Source organism: Triticum urartu, chromosome 2A (assembly GCF_056163025.1).
Source record: "Triticum urartu cultivar PI428250 chromosome 2A, HENAU_Tu73, whole genome shotgun sequence".
Classification (NCBI taxonomy): Eukaryota; Viridiplantae; Streptophyta; class Magnoliopsida; order Poales; family Poaceae; genus Triticum; species Triticum urartu.
Window position 1 is genome coordinate 38,377,503 of NC_141874.1, and position 24,845 is coordinate 38,402,347.

At 47.7% G+C, this 24,845-nt stretch overlaps 3 protein-coding genes and 1 pseudogene across 15 annotated transcripts; 3 read left to right on the top strand and 1 right to left on the bottom strand.

Annotated features, from left to right (window-relative positions):
- Positions 1–266: 266 nt before the first annotated feature.
- LOC147983388 (uncharacterized) lies at positions 267–7,078 on the top strand. Its single transcript, XM_087540710.1, has 3 exons — positions 267–332; positions 419–908; positions 6,420–7,078. The coding sequence occupies exons 1-3, from the start codon at positions 267–269 to the stop codon at positions 7,076–7,078; spliced, it is 1,215 nt and encodes a 404-aa protein (XP_087396836.1).
- Positions 7,079–11,794: 4,716 nt separating this feature from the next.
- On the top strand, positions 11,795–15,637 carry LOC147983389 (uncharacterized; annotated as a pseudogene).
- An 836-nt stretch (positions 15,638–16,473) lies between these two features.
- LOC125535308 (uncharacterized) lies at positions 16,474–24,369 on the bottom strand. 13 transcript variants are annotated; one of them, XM_087542918.1, is made up of 6 exons: positions 23,031–24,368; positions 21,403–22,440; positions 20,139–20,560; positions 19,433–19,462; positions 19,169–19,321; positions 18,236–19,082 (listed from the first exon to the last, which is right to left on the bottom strand). In XM_087542918.1, the coding sequence occupies exon 1, from the start codon at positions 24,262–24,264 to the stop codon at positions 23,035–23,037; it is 1,230 nt and encodes a 409-aa protein (XP_087399044.1). In that variant the 5' UTR covers positions 24,265–24,368; the 3' UTR covers positions 18,236–19,082; positions 19,169–19,321; positions 19,433–19,462; positions 20,139–20,560; positions 21,403–22,440; positions 23,031–23,034. The 13 variants fall into 13 exon arrangements, with proteins under 13 accessions (XP_087399039.1, XP_087399045.1, XP_087399044.1 ...); XM_087542913.1 differs by adding an exon at positions 16,474–17,867 and having other exon boundaries at positions 18,449–19,082; positions 19,169–20,560; XM_087542922.1 differs by lacking the exons at positions 19,433–19,462; positions 20,139–20,560 and having other exon boundaries at positions 21,403–21,465; positions 21,543–22,440.
- On the top strand, positions 16,920–19,300 carry LOC125535307 (cytochrome P450 81Q32). Its single transcript, XM_048698361.2, has 2 exons — positions 16,920–17,870; positions 18,472–19,300. The coding sequence occupies exons 1-2, from the start codon at positions 16,920–16,922 to the stop codon at positions 19,084–19,086; spliced, it is 1,566 nt and encodes a 521-aa protein (XP_048554318.1). The 3' UTR covers positions 19,087–19,300.
- Positions 24,370–24,845: the final 476 nt, after the last annotated feature.

Here is a 24,845-nt window from a genome sequence, read left to right on the forward strand (position 1 = left end):
TTTTTGAATTTGTTTTAAGTAGCGATCGAATATACTATTTTTCTTTTTCTTTTTCCCCACAAAAAATAAAGTTTTTTTAATATACTTGTATTTAAGTTGCTTGGAGTAGGGACGTGATTGCCTACAGTTTAGATGCCTTGCCCCCGACGGAAATAGGAGTATACAAGATGGTAATTCCACCCGTGTACCTGCCAAACCGATCCCCACGGCAATACAAATCCATCCGCATAACAACCGTCTTGTAGTCAAAATCGGGAACGAGGAAGATGGCGGCCAAGATGAGGGCGGCCGGTGATGTGTGGTCCAAGCTCCCAGACGAAATTCTCGGCGAGGTCTACGGCCGGATCGCTTCTCCGCTGCACGCGTCCGCTTCGCCGCAGTCTGTCGCTCATGGCGCGTCGTTAAATCGTGGCAACAGCCGGCGCCGACCTTCCCGTGGCTGATCCTCTCGTCACGGGACGACGACGACGACACGGCGAAGCGGGTGTTCTGCCCCGCGGATGGCGAGCTCCTACGCGTCTCGCTCCCGCCCGAGGCGATCGGCAAGCGGCTGGTCGGGTTTCATGATGGGGGCTGGATCGCCGTCACGTCCGCCATTGCCGGTGGTGAGTCACCACTGATCGTCAATATCTTTTCTGGGGTCGAGGTGCCACTCTCCGCCAAGCAAAGCACCACGCCATGGATCAAGAAGCTAATCTTTTCGGAGGCCCCCACATCCAATCACTGTGTCCTTGCCGCCATCCTCGCGGACAGGCTCGCTGTGTGCAGAGTTGGATCCCAAAGCCATAATAATCAGTGGATATCACAATGGTGTTACTCTTACGATGACATTGCTTTCGGCCATGGGAAGCTCTATGGCTTGCTTAGAAACTATCTATTCATGCACGACATTCACATGACCAACGAAGGTAATCCGGTGGTCAGCACGCCCCACATACTGCGCACGAACCCACTACCCAAGTTTGAGGGAACTGGATTCCACATCAGCTACATCCTTAAGCATGGCGACAAGTTGTTGCCAAAAGAGCATGGTGGTCACAAGAGAACAAGGGCTTTTTCTTCAAAGTGTTTGAGCTCATCAAGACTAGTAATACACGTCCCGCCTATGGATGGACAGAAGTGACAACATTAGACGATCATGCCTTGTTCTTGAGTGCCAATTGCTCCAGGATGGTGTACCTACCAGCAGACAGGCGTGACGGAGTAGAGAGTAACCACATATACTACAACAATATCAAATTAATAGGTGATGATAAGTCCATATATAATGATGTAGATTTGACAAAATGTGACAATGGCCAACATTTGTACTGTGGGAAAGACCGCAAGTTCAATGGTGTTGCTATGATCATGTCTGTGAGATACTACGTCACTAGTAGCGACCATAACAATCTCATGTGGCTTCTTCCTCCAGATCTCTAGCCGCTCAATGTAATCGCAATATGTATAAAGTTGGTACAAGTTAGTACTAGACCAGCATTAATTAATATGGATCAGAGGGAGTAATAGATTTACTATGTTGATTTATATTTTGCATGTCTCAAGGTGGGTGGCAGCCTCTTCCCTGTGATGCCGTGTTGATGTTGTCATGGTAGTCGTCTCTTAGGTTGTGCTATATTCCCTCCGTTCCTAAATATTTGTCTTTTTAAAGATTTTAAATGAACTACCACATAGGGATGTATAGACATATTCTAAATTGTAGATTCACTCATTTTGTTCCGTATATAGTCAGTTGTTGAAATCTCTAGAAAGACTATTGAAGCTGGTTGTGGTTGGCTCTTGTAGTGGATTATTCTCGCTCTCATGCCTTGTGTGCTCTTGTCCTAGTCTGGGTAGTCTGTTTCTCTCGAGTCGCAGATTGCCGACTCTTGGTTAGTGATCCTTAGATTGTTTTAAACTTTTTTTTAGTTTGGGTTGCGTCGCTTGTATGATTTGTGCGTTTGTTTGATGTTGTTTCTTCTTCTTCCTTAATGAATTCACAGGTAGCTGTTTTGCATGGTTAAAAAACATCATACTCTATTCTCCCATCATTCTCGTTATTGTTATTGTTAGAAAATTATGTGATTAAATGGTTAATATGTTAATTACCCTAAGTCAAAGTGGGCCCATTCGTTAATTAGGGGATTAACACTAATTTGTGCCTGTGATTGGGGGGCTAATCTATAATACCTAAATAGTCCATTCTCACTAACCTATTTTTCTCAACATGCAACATGTCCACATCAGTGATCAACATGTAGCCATCCACATCAGCTAATCTGCCACATCATCAAGTTTTTTTTCTATTATCTGAGTCATCCCACCTTTTTTTCTATAGAGGAAGAGGATTACACACCGCACCGTTTTGTTGGGGACGTTTTTTCCCCCAAGAGGTTCCCCGTCCCACGCTTCCTCTTCACCAGGCCCGCGACCTCAGGCAGCGCCGCCTCTCCTTCGCGACCTCCTACCTTCTCCACAGAACTTCTCCCCCACTTCCATCTTCTCTAAAGTCCATTATAACACGGAAGTGGAAAGGATGCAACTCTATATTTATACAGTGACCCGTCAATCGATCACATCAGAGCTAAGGAGATGAGACGGCGAGGTCGAGCTTCAGGTAAAAGTTCAGAATGGTGGCGAGGCGGGGCGACAGCTCGCCGGAGCAACGGCCTTCTCGCTGGTCGCGTTGGAGCCGTTGGCGTCGATCACATCCGAGCCAAGAAGATGAGACGGCAAGGTTGAGCTCCAGGTCAAGGTTCAGACTGGTGCGAGGCGGAGCGACGGCTCACCGGCGGCCTTCTCGGTGGTCGTGTTCGAGCCGTTTGGCGACACTGCTCGCAGCCGTGGCCTCCTCCTCCCACTGGCCGCTCGACAGCGTCAGGACACACACCGCCCGCCCACTGCTGTTGCTTTTGACGTGTGCTTACCTACAGTAACATCTTCTCTGAACATTAATACCCTTCCCCTCCACGCTCACCCATGCCACTTGATCCGTCTCTTCTTTTCCTTCGATGCAGAGCTTGGAGGCCATCTATCCCACGCACTAGCATCACCATCCACCTAATCGACTAGGCTGCACTGCAGCAAGTAGTAGTAGCACTGTAGCAGCCAACGGAAGTGTTGGCATGGTCAGGAGGAGGAGAGCTGCTGCTTCAAACAGCTTTTCAAGACAACTGCATTATGATCTACTGCAGTGGCGGAGCTTGACAAGAATCTATGGGGGGGGGGGGGGCTGAAGACAAGAAAAACCAACTTCAACAAACAAGAACTTGTAGCCTTCAGGAAAATTTATACTTATATTACCCATATTTATCGCAAAATAAATGTATGATTAGGAATATATATGCTTCATAAGAGAACTAAACACATCGAAATATACACGTTGCCGCTTAGCGTTCAAACTAGGAAGACACTGAATTCCGTTAAAATACCCCAAATTAGGTCAAATGAATAAGCATACTAATTGCTAAAATAAAACAGGATATTCCAAAATTTAGTGTTGCCCCCAATTTACTCGTATGAGCAACATTGCAAAAAGGGATCCAGTAGTTTAGAGTTTAATTAAGCTGGGTAGATGGCACTTGCAAAATTAAGTAGACAAGATCGTATGGGGGGCGGCCTGCGACGAGGAGTGGCGTGCCGGCTGGCCTACATCGACGACCACCGGCTAGTGGCGAAGAACCAAAGACGACCATCTCAGGAGTGCCCTTGTTCCTCCGTCTTGACCTCCTAAGTTGACGCGAGTTCCGTTGAGAGAGTCAGATCAATCGATCCGGTATTAGCCCTAGTGAAAGCCCAGGTTCACATGCATACATCTACAGCTAGCCAAGATATCGATTAAGTTGCTTGGCTGCTTGGTTGAGTCTTAGCTTTGCACGTACGTGATTGGTTGAGTCTTAGCTAGGCAAGAAATCCATCGGCCTTCTACGTATATGTGCATGTGCCATCCAAGAGCTGCAGGGCACGCGATTACATACCTAGTAGAAAAATTGCACATGGGTTGGGGGGGCCACAGCCCCCTCAACCTTCAACATAGCTCCGCCGTTGATCTATTGTGATGAGAAGAGACACCAGCAGTCAAGCTGCATATTTGCTATTGACTTTATTTGCTCCAGTAGGTGGAATCAATAATGTTACTGAATTTCTTTGTGACCATCCACTAAAGGTAACTCTTTCTGCGCCATTTTGTTCGTATGATTGCATAAATTTGCACACTCTGTATTGCCCCTTGCTAAAGAAGACCTCTGAATAAGTCTTACAAAATGCACAAATCTCTTTTGATGGTATGATGTCCATAATCTTCTTTGTTGTTCAATACATCTACTATTTTTAATTACTGATGTGGTTTGAACATATTTCTGAATACTCAAAATATGTTGGTGTTTGCAGGTTACTTTGGTCTGGATTACAGGGTAAAGAAACCTTTTCTCTGGAGTAGTTCTCTTCCAATCATTCACATGTTTTAATGGTGTGAGTTACTTCCACATATATGCGAACCCGAGAGTGTTGACAAGTATAGATCTGAGCAGTTGAAGGAAGATGATGCAAAAATAGTCGAAGGACGGTCAGACTATTATTTCCATTCAATTCTCATTAGTCTTGCATGGACCTAAAAATAGTACTCCGGTGTGGGCAACTAAGAAGAATCATTACCACCTCTGAAGCAAATCTTCATTCAATTCTATAGAAGTAAGAGCATGCCCTCCTTTATTTATCCTTACAGATTGTTATTCTTTGACTCCTATAGAACTGCTTTAGTTCAACACCTTTAATCTAATTATGTTCAGCTTTGCGGAATCAGTAAGATTTAGTTCACTATTCTCTGTTCATTGTCATATTTGTTCGGTTTGCATACATGCCTTTGTTCCAGAACAGGTTATCCTGACTTCCCAAACCATGAATATTATAGACCTGCAATATTACCTAGAATACAATATTGAATGCATAATATGGTTATGAATTGTCTGTTCAATTATTGACCAAAAGTTAATCACCGTGCTAAGTATAAAAGCTTTCTCCCTTGATTGGTCTTACCTTATTAAGTCAAAATTGCATCACCATTTTATTTTATCGTGAAACTTCTTTCACGCTAATTGTTGTATAATATTGCCGTCACTAGATGTAGCAGGGGTTTGGTTTTTATGTGTAGAAATATGGGACAACCCGAACTGGCAAATTCTGTTCTCACTGTCATCAACTCTTACACGCTATTATTTTTTCCACTTTTCAAGTGCCAACTCTCTGTTCCTGTTAATGGAGGTGATTGTTTGTTGTCTTCGCCATGAATATAAGCAGTGAGCTATGATATGGCCAACTAAGAAGAATCATTACCAGCTCTGAAGCAAATCTCAAATGCCTATCTGATTTGTGGTATATTTATTTATTCTTTGTGGGTGAGAGGTTTTTGATGCACAAATGCTTGGCAGGGCCACAATATTTTGCCAGTGGGAAATGAAACCACTAATGTAAATATGGTTTTGAAAGGAAATGTTATGCATTTTCTACCCAGTTCTGCATTGTTAAATCTCATGAAATGGTTTTATTTTAGCCAAGAAACACTATGGCTAAAAGTATGTCCAAATTATTTCTATTTCATTTGTCTAACATATCCCATTTTTCTTTCAACAGTTCCCGCAACAACGTGCGGGGTGTCATCTAGTTACTAATATGGTTAGGTCACACGTCATATACAGCGCTATATATAAAGGAGGGCACCCCTGCACCTATTTGATCGTTGTATCGTTTAGGATAACAGTGCCCTCCAAAATTCACTCCAAATCCAATCGGGAGTGCGTTGGACGTTGACGTGAAGGCCTGTCCTTACTCCGGCAAGGTGCCAGAGTGATCTACTACGTTGCTGCAGTTCGTCATCGGACTCCACTTCCTCCACCGAGATGGCCTCTCCAAACGAGGTATAAACACACTACTGTCCACTAATTTCCGCATCAAATCGAGTAGTGTTCATGTGTATTAGATAAGATCTGATTAGCAATTGCATAATCCCAGCAATATCTCTAACATTTGGTATCAGTAGCCAGTTGGATCTAATCACATGAATCTATTTGAGGAAAATTGGCAGTAGATCAATCTGTGTCATAGAACTTGCCTGAAAATTCACGTAATTAGGCCACACTCACGCACATCAGCGGTGGTGTCACAACCGCCGTCCGCCTCAGGGTGATACTGCTGTAGCCGAGCACATCTGGTTGTGCTCGCGCCACGCTGCCGTGTGCCTCAGGCCGTGCTGCCGCTGCCGTGCGCCTCATGGTGGCGCTGCCACCGCCGTCGCGCGCCTCACGGTGGCGCCGACCACTTTGCATCGGTGCCGTCCTTGCAGAGCTAACTCACTCTGCTTATCCGATCTGGTTTTCTCATAACATTAAGATGGATATTTTCGTAATTCATAATTTTGATATCCATATTATTTATGTTTTATTCAGCTTTGAACCCATCACTATTTTCTGGGCTCCTGAACTCAATTGAGCACCTCAATGGGACTAACTTTCCTACATGGAAGGAGCAGATTTCCATTAACCTTGGAGTCATGGATCTTGACTACGCACTTAGGGAGAAGGCTCCAGTTCCCTTGTCATCTGATGATGAAAACCTTGCTCGGAAAACTAAGGTTTATGAGGCTAACAAGGAGGAGTGGGAGCGCTCCAATCGATTGTCCCTCATGATCATGAAAAGCATAATTACTCTTGGGGTTAGGGGAGCTATCCCCGATTCTGAATGTGCTAAGACTTATCTGGCATCGGTGGAGGAACAGTTTAAAGAATCCACAAAAGTCTATGTCAGTACGCTGATCATGAAAATGCTCACGACTAAGTGTGATGGTGCAAGCGCTGTGAGAGAACATATTATGACTATGAACGATATGGCCGCAAAATTAAAGGGCATGGACATGGAGATTTCTGAGGGCTTTTTGGTTCATTTCATTATGACTTCCCTTCCTGTGGAGTTTGGTCCATTCAAGATCAACTATAACACACAGGAGAAGTGGATCATGGGTGAGCTCACGGCTATGTGCGTTCAAGAAGAGGAGCGACTTAAGATAGAGAGAAAAGATTACGCTCATCTTACTTCCATGAACGAGTGAATAAAACCACCACATTGAAGCATAGGTTTGCAAAAAACATTGGTTTACGATTTTTTGCCAGAAACCATTGTTTCTCGGCCTAATTTTTTTTTGCAAAAATGATCAGTCTCTTTGGGCAATTTAACCTCAATTATGACAGGTTGGTCCCGCAAAAGCTGATGTGGCGTAACGGTTGGTCTAGACAAAGTGTGATATGACATTACCAAATAGTCCCTGGTATTTTTGCATAGGCACCCTTCAATTTGAATAGGAAAAGCAATCAGGCCCTTGCCGACCGCCTCACCCCACCCGCAGCAGGCCATCCTCGAGCTCGGGCTCCCTGGGCATCGAGGCTGTCGCCCGCCTCTGGCACTGGGAGGCGGCGTCCAGGTCGTCGCCTCGCCCATCTCCGACACCGGGAGCCGCGGTCGGGAGGCTGGCTACGATGCACTCCGGCAAGGACCTGCTGCTAGGCATCAGCATGCCGGCCGGCTACAAGCCACTCCACCTGTTCCCTTCTGCCGTCCTGACAGTGAGCCACAGAGTTGGAGAAGGAGACGGGGCGACGGGTCGAGCTGCTGGCGGCGGCTGGTGGTCTTGGCCGACGGTGGAGGCCCGCGGCGGCTGGTGGTCTCGGCTGACGGTGGAGGCCCGCGACAGCTGGTGGTCTCGGCCGACGGTGGAGGCCCACGGCTACTGGTGGTCTTGGCCGGCGCGGCAAGAACCCTAGCTGTTGTGGCATGGTCGTGCCAGAGCTCGCCGCAGGTGGGCTGCGAGGCGCCCCTCGGGCGGACGAGGCGGAGGCGGGGGCGGCCCGAGGTTGATGACACCCGCCAGATCTGAGAGTTTCCGACGGCGGTGGAGCTCGATCCGGCGGCGGACCGCTGAAGGCCGGCGAGGCGACGAGTATTGCGGGGCGGCCCGCGGTGGCTGGTGGTCTTGGCCGGCGGCGGGGCGCCTGAGCACGCACAGGGGAGAAGGGTGGGTTGGCTGCTTTGTATTCATATATACTGAGTAAAAGATCAACGCTGCACTCGTCCAGTATTCATATATGCTGAGTATAGAATAGCATTTACAGCAGAATACTAGCAATGAACATTTACAACAGAATACTACAAAAATATAAAGATTTTGGGATTGGATTGGGGCCAAAATTTGGCATGAGACAAAAACTTGGCACTTGATTTGCCAAATACTGGCAACTTTTGATAGTGCCAAAATTGGCATACATAATCTTATAGGCACTAGGTCACTAAAGGGTTCACTCTCCCCACTAAACCATTCAAACCCCTTGCGTTGTATACTTTAGAATACAGATGACATAACCTTAGCATGTCTCACAATCAATGTAACCAAAGCATCAACAGATTAATGATCTACAGGCTAAAACATGGCATCATTTGACTTTAGGTTCAGATTAGCATCAGGCATCAGCTATCTAAGCATGCATTCTGTTCCTGTTTTCATGGAAGGTTATCCATGATTTTTATTGGTTCTCGTATTAATCTAGGAGCACTCTATAAGTAGCATGAGTCATCCAAAGAAGAATCCAGATCCATAAATCACATGCCCATATATAACGATAATACAACATGTAATTGCCGTCACCGCGTAATCCAATTGATATTTCGGTGATTTCACATGGTACCCCATTAGTGCCATGTGTGCAATTGCTCTGGATTTAATGTCACCATGAACCGCGTCATTAAGCCAGCCTTCTTCTCGACCCCTCATCTGCCATCGCAGATCTTTGACAAATGCGCATACATAAATCTATATGGGAGAGGGGGGAATGGGAGGATCGTAGTATACCTTGATGTTGAGCGTGAGAGGCGAAGGGGAAGCCCACCACCGGCTTGTCGCCGGCGAGCTAGGACCTTGAGAGGGGACGGAGGCACGGATCACACCGACGTGTTGCTCCTGGGCCTGAGAGGGGAAGGGGGTGAGTAGCCCAACACCGGCTTGCCATAGGCGAGCTGCTGCTGTTGCCGGAGATGAGGAGGATGCGGATCTCGGGTGTCGCTACTGCCCCGCTACCGTCTGCAAGCGGGAGGGAGATGGGCGAGGGTGACTCGCGGTCGCGTTCGGAGGAGGATATCGGGAGCAAATTAATCAGAATCGAGGGTCCTTATTGCTAACTGTCCGCATATATCCCACGACCATAATCTGTACCACTCACCCCAATTAAGACGGCCCAGATCTAATTTTCTATTTTTTTTCACGTGAAGCTCTTCTTTTATTCTAGTCGTTCCCAAATCATGTTAGCTTTGGATATGCTGCCGGCGTAAATAGAGCTGGATTCTGATCATGGGACGCAAGAATATTTGGATCAGTTCAAATGACGAATTGAGATAGAAACCGATGGATTCCAGTGGCTGGGGGGTCCTATGTCTATTGATAGGTTCAAGTAAACAGAAATGATAAGATCTTCAAGAATGGGAACTGGGACGCTACAAGGAAGCCATGCACCTGCACCTCGCCCGCCCGTTCCAAGCACCAAGACCTCTCCCCCGACATCAACGCTCTCATGGTTGCACTCTCCGCCGCACGTGTGTACATCGATCTGGCCACCGGCAACTACCACTGCCTTCTCTTTCACACGAACGCCGGCCGCTGTCCCGCCCTCCAGCACCTCCCGGCCGCCTCCATTGCCACATGGACGCGGCCTGCTGCAACCTTCTCTATCACATGAACGCACGGCCTGAGAGCGCACACACGCACACGGACGACGCCTGCAACCACGTGATGCCACGCATGGGCAACTAGCATGAGAGCATCTCCAGCCGCGTCACCAACAAGCTCTTCCAGGCCATTTTTTTGGAGCCGACGCCAAAAAAACACCCCAGTCGCGTCTCAGGACGCCGAAAAGAGCCGGTTCGGCTCTTTTTTCCGCCAGGCGGTCACAGGCCGAACCCGGCGCACTGGGAGGCAATTGGGGGCTCCGGCGCAAGGAAAAAGCGCGGTTGGCCCACACCGTCAGATGAAAAGTCAAGGTTTTCTTTCCCGACTCGCCTCCCATCCCCCGCGCCCTCGGCCGCCACTAGCTATATCCCGGCGCCGCCCGCCGCCCTTCACCGTTAGATAGCCATTCCCCGCCGGAAAAATAGCAGAGCTTCGCCGTGGCAGCCCCTCCAACAGCAGCTGGGCGTTTCCGGCCGCGGAGGGGCAGTTTAGCGGCGGGTACACGCCCACCAGGCACAAGGTGTTCGGCAATTTGCCTGCCTCATCGATGGACTCGGATGACGAGGAAGCGCTCGCCGCGCTGCTGGAGGAGGAAGCCGAGGCCGACGTCCAGGAAGAAGAGCATCTCATGGTGCTCGTCACCCTCGCCCAGCTGCTGGCGAGCAATGAAAAGCCGCGGCGAGGTGGCTCGGCGCCGGGGCGGGTGAAAGCAAAGAGCCGGCATCGTCTCGAAGGCTACTGCATGCTCTACTCTGACTACTTCGCTGATGCTCCACTTCACGGCGAGAAAACATTTCGGCCCCGTTATCGGATGAGCCAAAAGCTCTTCCTCAGGATTGTGAATTCCATCCGGGAGTTCGACAACTACTTCAAGTACAAGATGGATTGCACCGGCAAAGTTGGATTCACCTCCATCCAGAAGTGCACGACAGCGATGAGAATGCTTGCATACGGAGCTCCCGGTGATTCACTCGACAACTATGGGCGCATGGCCGAGTCCACCAGCATAGAGTGTTTCTATAAGTTCTATCGGGCAGTGGTGGCAGTGTTTGAACCGCAATACTTGAGAACACCCAATGCGGAAGACACTGCTCGGATCCTAGCACAGAATGCAGCAAGAGGATTTCCTGGGATGCTTGGAAGCATCGACTGCATGCATTGAAAATGGAAAAATTGCCCATTTGCTTGGCAGGGGATGTACAAAGGCGCCAAAGGCGGTTGCAGTGTGGTACTTGAGGCGTTGGCCACACAGGACCTCTGGATTTGGCACTCCTTTGGTATGCCAGGAACTCACAATGACATCAACATGCTGCAGTGCTCTCCTGTCTTTGCCAAGCTTGTTGAAGGTCATTCTCCTCCGATGAACTTCGAGATCAATGGGCGGCACTACAACAAGGGGTACTATCTAGCTGATGGCATCTATCCGAGATGGTCGACATTTGTGAAGACGATCTCAAACCCTGTGTGAGGAGGCAAGAACGCCTGGTTTGCGAAGATTCAGGAGGCTTGCAGGAAGGATGTCGAGCGGGCATTTGGTGTGCTCCAATCTCGATTTGCTGTTGTCCGATACCCCCTCAGACCTGGTCGAAAGATCAAATGCGGGAGATTATGACTTGTTGTGTCATCTTGCACAACATGATCATCGAGAGCGAGTAAGAAGACCCAGTGTTTGACATTGAACCATACTACAGGCAGAGTCCTCTAGCCGAAGCTGATCACCAGCTACCGGCAACCTGGACTGCCTATCTCAGTATGCGTCAGGAGATCCGAGACCCACAGGTGCATCATCAACTGCAGAAAGATCTGATTGAGCACCTATGGAGGCTCAAGGGGGACGCCGGGCGCGACGTGTGATGAAATATGAGTTTTTATTTGTTGAACTATATAATTTGTATTGAACTATTTGTTGTTGTACTATTTTGTTGAAGTATTTGATTTTTCTGTGATGAAATATGTGATAAGAAAAAAATTGCGTTGATAATTGAACGTCGAGACACGGCGAACCACGCCGAATATGGGCCTATTCTCGCCCATATGGGCCCTTTATTTGCCGAAATGGGGCTGAAAAATGGGCCAATTTCGGTGTCTGGGGACGACGACTGGGCGCAAAACCGCCCCCAACGCCGATTGTATCGCCGGCTCGCCTCCAAGGGGCGATTTTTATGCGTCCTGGAGAGACCAACAGCTGGAGATGCTCTCAGACTCCTCCAGGCCGTAGGAGAGGTGGTGTGGCGGCACCGCCTTTTGCCTGCGTCGGATGGCATGGTTGAGTGAGCCCGGTGCGAAAGGGAAAGGTGAGGAGACTTTCTTCTGCTGACAGGTAGGACCCACTCCTACCGAAATCACACTGGGCCAGCTTTCTGCAGTAGCTAAAACCAGACAATAAAATCTTAAAATAAAATAGCCTACATGGCACGTCCAGTCACCATCAAATTGGGGGGAAATGTGGGACATGGGGCACATGTGGTAAAATGCCCACAACGTCAGTCAATGGGGGTACAAATTGGAGACAATAGCCAAAATGCCACTATGAGAAACTGGACTTGTCAAAATACCACTATGAAAAACTGACTTGCCAATATAGCACTGTCTTCTCATTTTTTTGTTGTCAAAATAGCACTTCCGTTAGTTGTCAAATATTTTCCGTTAGTCAAACTGTTAGCATCTTGTCAGTTTTTTGGCTATTCCAAAATTACCCTCACAAGACCTAACACCCACCCACGACCTCTTCCTCTCCAGCCCAATTGCACGCAACACCCATGGCGGCGCGAGTGCGCAGCCCCCGCCGGCACCTCTCCGTCTGAACCTCTCCCGCGCCCATCCCCCTCCCCCCTCCGCCTCCCACTCCGCCGCCCCCTCCGCCGCCCGCGATCCGTGGCTGGGCAGCCCGGCGCCCATCGATCCGAGGGCTGGGCCACCGCCGGCTCAAAGCTTGGCCCTCCTCTGCCTCGTCCCACCTGTACGCTCACCCGCCCCTCTTCCTCGTCCCGCCCCTCGACTGGATCCTCTCCCTGCACCAAATTTCTACCACTACATCCACAACAGCATGAGGTACAGTTTTCCCCCCTGTTTCCATGTTTTTTTTCGTTGCAAGTGCAGCAGATTTAGTGTTGTGTTTATGTGTTTCAGAGACGATTCTATGGGCGATTACAAAGTAGAAATAGATGTTCAGTCTTATTTGACGATTGTAGACGGCAAACGAGTGTACAGAAGGGGCAAAACATGGGATTTCATGGCCGGTCGGGACTTGTCTGTGGCGCGAATAAAGGAGGTTGTGGAGGAGAAGTTTAAGTGGTCTACTGATCAAAGGATGACCATTTGGTATGGAACCGGAGATAACACCGTCCTGTTGATCTCTGAATCAGAGATAGCTGAGCTATTTAATAGATGTTCTAAGACAAAAATAGTAAGGTTCGGTGTGACCATTGAGAGAAAACAACAACACAATGAACATGCTTCTTTCATGGCCGAGGGAATGGATGATCAGCCGGTTCATGCTCCATTCTTTGCTTGGACGAAGCAAGCCTATGAAGGGGAGTACGAGGATGATGAGCCCGTGGGATGCGATGAGGAGAACACCTATTTGCATGAGGAGAATGTAGAGTCAAAGGAGAATGCCGAGCCACAGAAAAGTGCCCAGCCAAAGGTTGCAAGAGTACCATTGGGAACACTGGATGTTGACAACTCTTATGATCCACATCATGTGCGAGGGGATGATGAGACTTTACTTGCGAACAATGTGGCTCCTACTTATATCCATGATAAAAAAATCCTCGTCTTGAAGTAGGAGCCACATTTCTTAACTCCAAAGCATTTAGAGTTGCATTGAGACAACTAGCAATTAGAGAAGATTGGTCCTTTAACACACAATATAGTGATACTAGGAGATTCAGGGCTAATTGCACCGACGAGGATTGTCCATGGAGGATACATGCCTCCAAGTTACCGAACACTAACACTTTCATGGTATGATTAATACTATTGTTTCCTTCTTGCTTTGGTACATGTTATTGTTGATTTGTTTCTTTCTATTGTTATTTATTTGACATTTATGTTCCTTGATGTTATTGTAGGTAAAGAAACTTCCCTTCGAACATACTTGTGGGAGCAAAAATTGCAGCAAAGGAATGGCAAATAGAGATTGGCTTGCTGAAAAAGGGAAGGCTGCACTTGAAGAGAATGCCACGGTGAGTGCAAAACAGCTTAGAGAACGTTTACAAAGGGAGTATGATATTAAGCTTCAATACACCGATGTTTGGAAAGGGAGAGCTCGTGCAAAGGATCAATTAGAATGTACATATAAGGAGAATTTTCAGTTGTTGTGAAACTTTAGAGCTGAATTGTTGGCAGCCAATCCTGGAAGTACATTTGAGATAGACATAAAAACAACTACCAACAAGAAAGGTGAAATTGTGCATGTTTTCAATAGGTTGTTCATTGCCTTCAAGCCATGCATTGATGGGTTTTTAGCAGGGTGTAGACCATATTTGGGGGTTGATGCAACTTTTCTTAGTGGGAAATACACTGGACAATTGGCGACCGCAATTGGTGTAGATGGACATAGTTGGATGTTCCCGGTAGCATTTGGAATATTTGAGAAAGAAAATACAGAAAATTGGGTATGGTTCATGGAGCAGCTGAAATTGGCCATTGGAGAGCCAGAAGGGCTTGCAATCCATACAGATGCATGTAAGGGGTTGGAGAACGCCATATCTAAGGTCTACCCAAATTGTGAACATAGAGAATGCATGATGCATCTGATGCTTAACTTCAAGAAAAATTCAAAGGTGACATACTTGATAATATGTGGCCTGCAGCTTGGACATATGAGGTAGAGAAGCATGATTCACTAATGGCAGAAATACAAGCACAAAGCGCTGAAGCAATAGCATATTTGAACATGCATCACAACCATGTGTGGACAAGAAGCAAATTTTCAGCAATGACAAAAGTTGAGTATGTTAGCAATAATTTGGCAGAGGTTTTCAACAATTGGATTAAGGATGTGAAGCAACTTGCACTTGTTGAGATTTTGGACAACCTTAGGGAAATGATAATGATTTTGTTTGAGAAAAGGAGAGCTGTTGCTGAAGCGTTGCTAGGTTACATACTGCCTAGTGTGATAAAGGAGTTGAATTTAAAAAGTAAGGGGCTGCATTATTTGGAAGCAAGAGCATCGCCAAATATAGCTGAGATTTCGGGAAATGGTTGGAGGCACACTGTTAACTTGGAGAAAAAAGAGTGCTCTTATAGGAGATGGCATATTTGTGGTAAACCATGCACACATGCTCTCCGGTTCATATTTTCGAAAAAAGCCAAACTAGAGGATTATGTTGATGGGTGCTTCTCAGTGGCAAGATTCCAACCAGCATATGAGGGAATTCTCATGCCAATTAGGGGCAGGTCCCAATGGCCCAAGGTAAATCCTGGTTTTGATATGATCCCTCCCAAACTTACTAAGAGTGTTGGACGTTCAAGAACTAGGAGGGTAAAAAATTACACTGAAGGTGGAACCTGCAGAAAACATAAATGCAAAAGGTGTGGAGCATTAGGCCATCTTCAAAAGACTTGCAAGGAGCCAGAGATGGAAAGTGACGCGGACCGAGATGCTACTCCTCCACGGTATGTCTTTCATGAGTTTAATTTCTTTCACTTATATACTACTTTAATGATACTCATCCATGGCATTTCTTTCATGAGTCTAATTTCTTTCATTTGTATATTAATTTCATGATGCCATTCCTCACATTGTTACCAAAATGCCTTGAATGTTAATTACTAACAATATTGTTTTGAACTGTAGGAAAAAATCAAAGGCTCAAGCAAGCATTGCAACTACTTCTCCTAAGACACCAACTAAGCAAGGTACTCAACTTGATACTCCTACAAGTCCAATGACCAGGCAGAGGACAGCAGCTATTGCAATCGCTTCTACACCTCCGTGTGCGTCTACAAGGAGCAAAACTGCTGCTCCTAGCCCTCTATGGCGAGTTTAGTGCATTGGTTGGGAGAAGAATGATCTTTTGCTTATGGTTGCGAGAACCATGATGAAGGGTGGTGGTGTGAACCATGATGTGTTGATGCTATCTTTGTTTAAACCATGATGTGTTGTTGCTATCTTTATTATTGTTAATGTTATCTTATGTTGAACCATTATGCAAATTGAGATTATGCTGAATTGTTGTCAAATGTTGCTGAAATACTGTCAAAATTCTGCTGAAATGCTGTCAAAATGTTGTTAAAATGCTGTTATATATATGTTCAATGATGTAAATTGAGATTATGTTTAAATGTTGTCGAAATGTTGCCGAAATGCTGCGAAAATGGTGTCAAAATGCTGCCCAAATATTGCTGTATTGATGTTGATTTATGCAAAGTGAGATTATGTTCAGCTGGTCTTGTTTACTTGATAATTTGCTGTTGAGTGCTGCATTCTAGTTGCTCTTTTGTTACTCAAATGTAAGCTTCGGGTGTGAACAGGTAAAGGCATATAAGATTTTTTTGGATGATGTTAGTCTCAGTTAGGCACTAGTGGTATTTTGGCTAGGAAAAATTGAAAGGGCAGTGCTATATTGGCAAGTCAGTTTTTCATAGTGGTATTTTGGCAAGCCTGGTTTCTCATAGTGGCATTTTGGCTATTGTCTCTACAAATTGAGAATTTTCTCAAAATTGGGTAAAATGTGTCAATTTGGTGAAACATGTGGTACATGAAGTTAACTCATGGGGATGCTACCTTGACCATTTTTAGCCTTCTTTAACCTCATTTTTAGCCTATTTACCTGGATGATGTCCGACTAATTAAGGTACACGCATGTAAAGCAAATCAGATTGATTAAACAAATGGCCTTCTTGATTCCATCAGGCCGTCCACGAGCTCCGCACTAGCCTCTTGTTTAACGAAAATCCTAGACTTACGGGCAAATAGTCACGAAAAAGGCGTACGGGACTACGTGTCGCCACATTAATCTCCCCCGTCCCTCTGACTTCAACTGCGGGCTCCCCTGATATTCAATCGGCCGTACACACATCAGCCTGTAGGTTGTAGTCCATAGAATTGAGTCCGTAACTGTAGCAAAACTCCTTGTTTAATCCCACGCTGTAGGCAAGCTCCAGCCAGTCCACGAGCGCCAGACCACCGTTCCCCCATCGCGTCACCGTCGCTGACCTCCAAGATCCATCCATGGCGGACGCCGGGACGCTCTCCTACCTGCCCCTCTCGCTCGCCACGGCCCTCTTCTTCGTTCTCCTCCTACTCCTCACCAAAAGCAGGCGCGAGCGCGGCCTCCGGCTGCCGCCGAGCCCGCCGTCCCTGCCGGTCATCGGCCACCTGCACCTCTTCAAGAAGCCGCTCCACCGCGCGCTGGCCAACCTCGCCGCGGCACACGGGCCGGTGCTGCTCCTCCGCTTCGGCTCCCGCCGCGTGCTCCACATCACCGACCCGGCAGCCGCCGAGGAGTGCCTGACGGCTCACGACGTGGTCTTCGCCAACCGGCCCCGGCTACCCTCAGCGCGGCACCTCTCCAACGGTTACACCACGCTGGGCTCCTCCAGCTACGGCGCCAACTGGCGCAACCTCCGCCGCATCGCCACCGTCGAGGTGCTCTCCGCGGGCAGCCTCCTCCGCTCCGCCGCCGTCCGCGGCGACGAGGTCCGCCTCGCCGCGCGCCGCCTCTTCCTCGAGGCTGCCGCCGACGGGGCGTCGGAGCCGAGCCCCGCGCGCGCCGACGTGAAGGCGCGGGCGTTCGAGCTGGCGCTGAACGTGGTGGCGCGGATGATCGCCGGGAAGCGGTACTACGGCGGCGAGGGGGACGTGCCGGAGTCGGAGGCGGAGGAGGCCGCCAGGTTCCGGAAGATGGTGCGCGAGTACTTCGCGATGCACGGCGCGTCCAACCTGCAGGACTTCCTGCCGGTGCTCGGCGTGCTGGACATCGGCGGCGCCAGGCGGCGGGCGGTGCGGCTGGCCCGGAAGCGCAACGAGTGGGCGCAGCGGCTCATCGACGAGCACCGCGCCTCCTTCGACGATGGCAAGGGGAAGAGCCGCGGCGGCCGGACGATGGTCGGCGACCTGCTGGACATGCAGGCGGCCGATCCGGAGGCGTACAGCGACAAGGTCATCAGAGCGCTCTGCCTGGTGAGCACAAGAAACTCTGCATCAGCATTCAGGCTGCATTTCATTAACGAGCAAAGCAATTTTGAAACTACTGTAGCTGTTAAAATTAGTGTTGAGAATCGTGATGGAATCTTCGAGGCAGTCCAAGTCCAGTCCAGTGACTTGGTTGGCTATTTAATTAGGTGGCTCAGGAGCTTCATTTGGTGGTTCATCCATCCTAATCACATCCTTATCAAATATTGTCAACTAGTCTTCCCATCCACATCCAAATTTCCTTGATGCCGGACAGACTTTTATGTGTGCGTTATAATGAAGCAATTTTAAAATAACTTTGCGGCATTTTTTTTGGATAATACTGTAGTTAGCATCAGTGCATGACATGTGGGTAACAACCAGTCTACCAGATTATCCACATTATGAACTGAGCATCATATGTCTACAATTTATTTATGATAATGTATAACAAACTGTTTCACCAGCTTCTAGCAATTTCCCAGGACTTCTATTGATTGCTCAGAGCACATTAATAAATCACATTGTGCCGTTACACATGATCTTCATCATCCTCAACACACTGCACATAGACACCAGCAGCTCACCATGTCAATCTTTGCTGCAACAGAGCATCCTTCAAACCGGCACGGACACCTCGTCGAGCACCATCGAATGGGGCATGGCAGAGCTTCTGAACCACCCAAACGCCATGGCGAAGGCAAGGGTGGAGCTCGACGAGGTCGTCGGCACGGGGCGCCTCATGGAGGAAGCCGACCTTCCCAGCCTGCCCTACCTCCAGTGCATCATCACGGAGATCCTCCGGCTGCACCCAATCGCCCCGCTCCTCGCCCCACACGAGTCCTCCGCCGCCTGCTCCATCGCAGGCTACGACATCCCAGCGGGAACCATGCTCCTTGTCAACATCCACACGATGCACAGGGATGCGCGTGTGTGGGAGGAACCGGCAAGGTTCTCGCCAGAGAGGTTTGAAGGCGGGAGGGGCGAGGGAAAGTGGATGCTGCCATTCGGAATGGGGCGGAGAGGGTGCCCAGGGGAGGCGCTCGGCGTGAAGATGGTCGGGCTCGCGCTGGGCACGCTGGTGCAGTGCTTCGAGTGGAGGAGGGTCGGCGACGAGGAGGTTGACATGGCTGAAGGGTCAGGGCTGACCATGCCCATGGCTGTACCTTTGGAGGCTTTGTACTGGCCTCGTGCAGAGATGACACCGGTGCTAAGGGCACTCTAGGAAAGGAACACGGGCTGTTCATTTCTGAGAAAATTCACTAATAAAAGCACAATTTCGGGAGGCAGGAGAATCAGGAAGTTACCTTTGGTATCATCAACTGCTCTTAATCACAAGCAGACCATGTAGAATGTATACCCCAGCACGAGTGGTTCTTAGTTCGTACCAGATCACAAGATGATCATGTAGAATGGATGTTCCGCATCAGTATTTCTTAGTTCGTACCAGATCCAAAACCCTGTTACATAAGAAGAACCAGAGGTTAGGGAGAAGCGACGAAGAAAAACTTTAGACGTGCATGAAGAAAAAAAATACAGAAACTACGAGTGGAGACAGTAGAGTAATGCACCTCAAGCACAAAGAAAATCAACTGGAGCACCTAAACATGATATAAGAAATAAAGTCAGGTATGGCTACTCGAGCATGTCCATGCTTTAATAGCAATGACAAACTCCATAAGTAATAAACCTGGACCGCTAGAACCAGCAAACGTTCGCTGTGAGGCATGGCAATGCGAATGATTTTCATGGCAATTTGTGTTGTCTGCGGCTGGCAAATTTCTTTAGCAAGCATGGCAAATCCACCCGGGTCAGTTTTTTGTCAGAATTTGCCGTGCTTCCTGAAGGAATTTCTCATCCTCATGACAACATAAATTGCCATAAAAAAAGGTTTGTTTTGCCATGCCCTACTAGGGAACGTCTGCACAATAACATTTCCCATAATCTTTATAGTAGAATGAACCCGCTTACCACAGGCTGGTAGTCTGTGGTTTGTTTGGTTTCATATATAAAATGTGGAGCCGGGGCGGGGCCTTATTTTTCAAAAAAAAAAAAACAGAGGCTGGTGCCTGGTAGAATAGTTTCCAGTCACTCAACTGAGACCAATAAGATGGGCCTCAAGGTTGACCAGGACGTACTTGAATGTGGCATGAAGACAGGTAATTTTTCAAATGACACAAATATTGACAGCCCGGGTTTGAGGATTTCCAATCCAATCACCAAATAGATAATATGTGGCTTATTGTCCATTCTCTCCATGGTAGGAAACATTTTTACCTGAAGTCCATTCAACACATCCACAAAGCTTCAGATACAACAACATTCAGCAGCATCAATCCCTAACCACCGGTCCTCTTCTCAAGTCTACACTTACCCAGCGCAAGAGCCACCACCTTACTAGAGAACTCAAATCAAACAGCAACTGCCAGATGATCAGGTTGCTTTGCTTCATGGTTCACGTTCAACACAAGCATTGTTACTACCAGGAAGCCAGTGAATAGAGTAGTTCATGGCTGGATGATTCATACTGGGGTAGGGCCATAGGATAGAAGCAAAGGGTTTCCATGATATACTACAGCTCTTGTTCTTCCAGTAGGTCTCCTGTGCCAACGATAGTCACTATCCTCTATGTTGCTTCTGCCATCGTTAATGAATGGTTAGCAGTTGTCATGTCCCCACTCAGTGATGTCAATCCACGTCTGTAGGATGCGATGTTACAGAAATAACGAAGTTAGGGTTAATTTTCAACACATTCATAAACATACCATGTGTCACCGAAGAACAAATGTAATTTTACCCCAAATGAAGGATGCACTCATCTTTGAGGATGAAATAAGGATGCAAACACACACAAGGAATGGATGTGCTTAGGAGGAAGGTGAACAGGACAATAGCAAGATGATATGCCGCATATATCAAAGAGCATCCATTAGGAAGTCCCACCTTATACGGATTTAATCTTAGCTCATGTATCAACATATAGAAGGAATCAAGGCTAAATGCCCCTCATGAAACAACGGATAGTCTATTGATCTATTGTACTTTGCATCAACTGTGCATGTCTATTATCTTAGTAGATACATTCTACTATGTGTTAACTGCAGCAATGTTTGATGCTAGTTGTGGTTTAAATATTATCCTGTCCATTGTGCAAGCTCAATAATTGTGGTTTAAATATCATCCTGTCCATTGTGCAAGCTCAATAGTGGATACATGATAGCTACATAGTACATACCATAGTGTAGCAATGCATGATTAGTACAAAGATTATGTGCTGCTTGAAAGAATTCGAGACAACGATTTCAGTGATTTTCAGTTAGAGATAGCACAACACAAACGGAGTTAAAATGTCTTGTTTTACAAAAATTAGGGGCATTTATTCTGTTTTTTTATGTCGCCTCTAAAACCACCAAGATTTTATAGTTCAGTAGAACAAATATTATTTCAGTATCAAAACTACCACAAACATCCATTATAAGACCACATAATACCATCAAACAGAGTCTGTGAACGAGAAGAAAAGGAACAGGAGCAAACTTACCACATCATATACTGAGAGTGACAAAACCGGCAATGATGGGGAAACGGTTGTAGAAATGCAATTCTGACAAACATAAAGCAAGAAATATTCAGCCGGATGTTCCACTCTCATATGCTGAATTCCTTGGGATATGCATGCACCTTGTGATGTCCATAAACTGAAGCCACAATTCACAAGGTGATCACGTTCAGCAAATGCCACTTGGCAGACTTATGCATGAACATACAGAAAAATTAGACATGCTTCATCCAGCAGAAAGAAATCGTAGACAATATTGGTAACGACTTTGTCCTGGCTTCTGTGAAATTATCTGATTAATTGAATGCAGCTATATAGTCTGACATGATAACAAGATTGTCAAGATGGTGAACCCCATTGTTTGCATATCTATTACAGTACACTTCCGCATGAGAGGAACAATCTAGTAGAAGCACCATTATGCATGGTTTTCGAGCCCATGACTCATTAGCCTCACTGACTGTCCATTCCTCACCTAGAATATAGATGGCCTTAGTACAAATACTATTAGTACCACTGGCATTTCAGGTAAATGTATATGGAATACAGTACTACACCTTGCAAAGTAGAATTTTTCTAAAGTGTATATGGAAATAAATACGACACCTCAATCTAACAAAAGCACTACATAGTACATACAACATTGAACCTCAGGAAATCTAATGGTTGAAGGCAAAACTCCAACTAGGAACTAATGCATACAGCTGAAATTTGCATGCATCAACACTCGACTGGGCTCGATCAGACCCTAGCTGTGACACATAACTGCTGGTACGACTGTATGGGAACAATGAAACATTAAATGATCCATCCAAATCCTCTTGAATTGGTGTTCCTCAAAAATGAATCCAAGTGAATCCTCTTCTATTCCCCACTTCCAGGGCTGCAACAATTCCCCCATAACAGTTGTACCGATACAAAAATGCTAGTAAAGACAGTGAGGCTGTAAAGAGTGACACATTACTCATGCACCCTTTTCCAGCTCCAATGAACCAGCCAATCCAGAAATCGGTCGTCCATCTACAGTAGAATTTTGCATATCAATAAGAGTTCAATAAAATGTGGTGACATAGAACCCTTAAACCATGTCACGGTTAAGCATCTGAAAGCCAATAAAGATGAAGCCCTTTTGTTCCTTGCATCAACTAGCATGGAATTCAAGAATGAAACAGAATGCTGGTTCTGATTGTGAATTAGATACATTAAACCATGAGATGAAAAACTGAGAAGTGTTCATTAATCAGCAGAAACATTCTTTCTGGCAGTACCCATAACTTCAGTATCTTACAAGATGACGAAAACAACACGTTTTAGATGTGCGGCTGATGATTAGAACTTTGAAGCATCCTAACTACTGTGAATTATCTAGCATGAGTTGTTTTCATCATTTTGTTGTGATTCTAGAGCAATCTATAAAAATTTACAGGTTGAAAGATGTACAATTATGAGGACAGAAAATTTTGAGATTCTCCAGAAGACATAACCATACTATCAAACAACACTAGTAATCTAGTATGGCATAACGCTAAACTATATAATGAAATAATCTAGTATGGCATAACGCTAAACTATAAAATGAAAAAAAAAACAGGAAGAGAGAACAAGCTTACCGCATCAAACACTAGGAAGTGACAGTGATGGGGGAAACCCCATGTAAAGGTAGGCTTCGTTCACAGTAGCAGAACTTATCTCAGTGAACCTACCAACCTGCATAGTCTTGAGATCGAACCAAAAGTATGTGACATTTTGCTCAACAGGATCTCCCAAATTCTGCTTTGGATGATCTAGTTTTATGTATAAGCAGCCCTCAAATGCACCTATGATGCCTCGAAACCGGTCTCCCCATTCCTCGGGCAAGGTGATCTTGTTCTGCAGCTGCCACCGGTCACTGAAATGCATGAACGAATAAAAGTAGAGGACACATCTTTTATCCGCCCTAAAAAGATCCGAAACCACAACGGTTGTCCTGCCTTCCCCTGACTCCAGAGTGGTGATCTGATTACTGAACATCATCGAGCGGCCTGCCAGGACAGGAGAAATGTCGAGGATGGAGAACTCCATTTTGCGGGCGTCCAGCACGAGCCACCTCCGGGTGAGAGTTATCATCCAGTAGAAGCACCCATGGGCATGGTTGCGTTGCCCCAGTCGGACGCCCATGACCCTCCGCATGCTCAGCGCGTGGTGCACCGGCGGCGAAAGCGCGCTCCATTCCCGAGATCCAGAGCAGAAGTAGAACGCGACCAGCTTCCCTCGGCAGCAGGCCATCCAGATGACGGCGAGCGGCAGCTCCTCGCCGCGGTCGTCGTTGCCGCGGGAGGCCAGGAAGATCTCGTTGCTGCGCGACTGGAGCCCCCCGTCGTCGCCGCCGCGCTGGAGGTAGGGGTTGTCCACGGAGGCGGCGAGGGCGTCGGGGATGGGCGGGAGCAGGAGGCAGCGCCGGGAGAGCGGGTCGCAGACGGCGACCTCGGTGAAGGCCGTGGAGCCGGCCGGCGCGGCGCGGTCGAGGAGGAAGCGGCCGTCGCGGTGGTCGCGGACGAGCCACGCGCGCGCGGGGGCCGGGAGGAAGGCGAAGGAGAAGTCGGCGGCGAGGGCGAGCGCGCGGGCGGGGCGGGCCGCGGGGCTGGGCGGGAGGGCGGGGAAGAACCCGGCGGCGGCGTCGGGGACGAAGACGCCGAGCGGGGGCGGGGCGTGGAGGGAGCGGACCCGGCGGAGGAACCGCGGGGAGGTGACGACGCGGCGGAGCGAGGCGCAGGAGGCGGAGGCGCGCGCGAGGTCCGCCGGCGACGGCAGGCGGATGAGGATGTCCGCGAGGAGGTCGTCGGTGAGCGCCAGCAGGCAGCCCATCGTCGTCGTCGTCGGCAGCGGCGGCGGCGGTGGATCTACGTTCTACGGCGACGGAGAGGAGAAGGGTGGGGAGGGGACGAGAATGGTCGGCCGGGTTGCCGCCTCGTGTTGCCCCAGAAAGAGGTCGATTGGGCTCGGGAAGCCGGTTCCTGCGTATGGGCTCATGGGCCTAGGCTGCTAGTTTTGGCCCACTCGCCGATAATATAGCGGTGGCTTACTCTAGTTTGGCCCGACGCGCACTAAAGCATGAAGTTGTAAAAAAAAAGGTTGTCATCTTTGCCAACTAAAATTGTCATCCTTGCATCACTGAACTTGTCATGAAAAATGTTTGATTTGTCATGTGCCCGTACCTGATGTTGGAAATATTAGCACTTTTCCGATTAGACTTATCCACAAGTAAACAGTAAGCATGGCATAAAAGGTATGCATCTCATAGCGATACCTAAGCATACTAGCACGTACAGAACATAGAATTGAACCATCTATGAGCAACACATATACGGCTAGCATAAGTACGAGTAAACGAGGGATGAACAGATCATACCCTCCGGTTGGCTAGGCCAACGCGGCGGCGATAGCAG

Excerpts from the sequence above, each read along its gene's own strand:
- LOC147983388 (XM_087540710.1), top strand. The coding sequence starts at position 267 with ATGGCGGCCAAGATGAGGGCGGCCGGTGATGTGTGGTCCAAGCTCCCA. Across the intron at positions 333-418 it reads CAGACGAAATTCTCGGCGAG|CCGGCGCCGACCTTCCCGTG; the intron begins GTCTACGGCCGG and ends TCGTGGCAACAG. Across the intron at positions 909-6,419 it reads CATTCACATGACCAACGAAG|CTTTGAACCCATCACTATTT; the intron begins GTAATCCGGTGG and ends TGTTTTATTCAG.
- LOC125535307 (XM_048698361.2), top strand. The coding sequence starts at position 16,920 with ATGGCGGACGCCGGGACGCTCTCCTACCTGCCCCTCTCGCTCGCCACG. Across the intron at positions 17,871-18,471 it reads TCATCAGAGCGCTCTGCCTG|AGCATCCTTCAAACCGGCAC; the intron begins GTGAGCACAAGA and ends TTGCTGCAACAG.
- LOC125535308 (XM_087542919.1), bottom strand. The coding sequence starts at position 24,264 with ATGGGCTGCCTGCTGGCGCTCACCGACGACCTCCTCGCGGACATCCTC.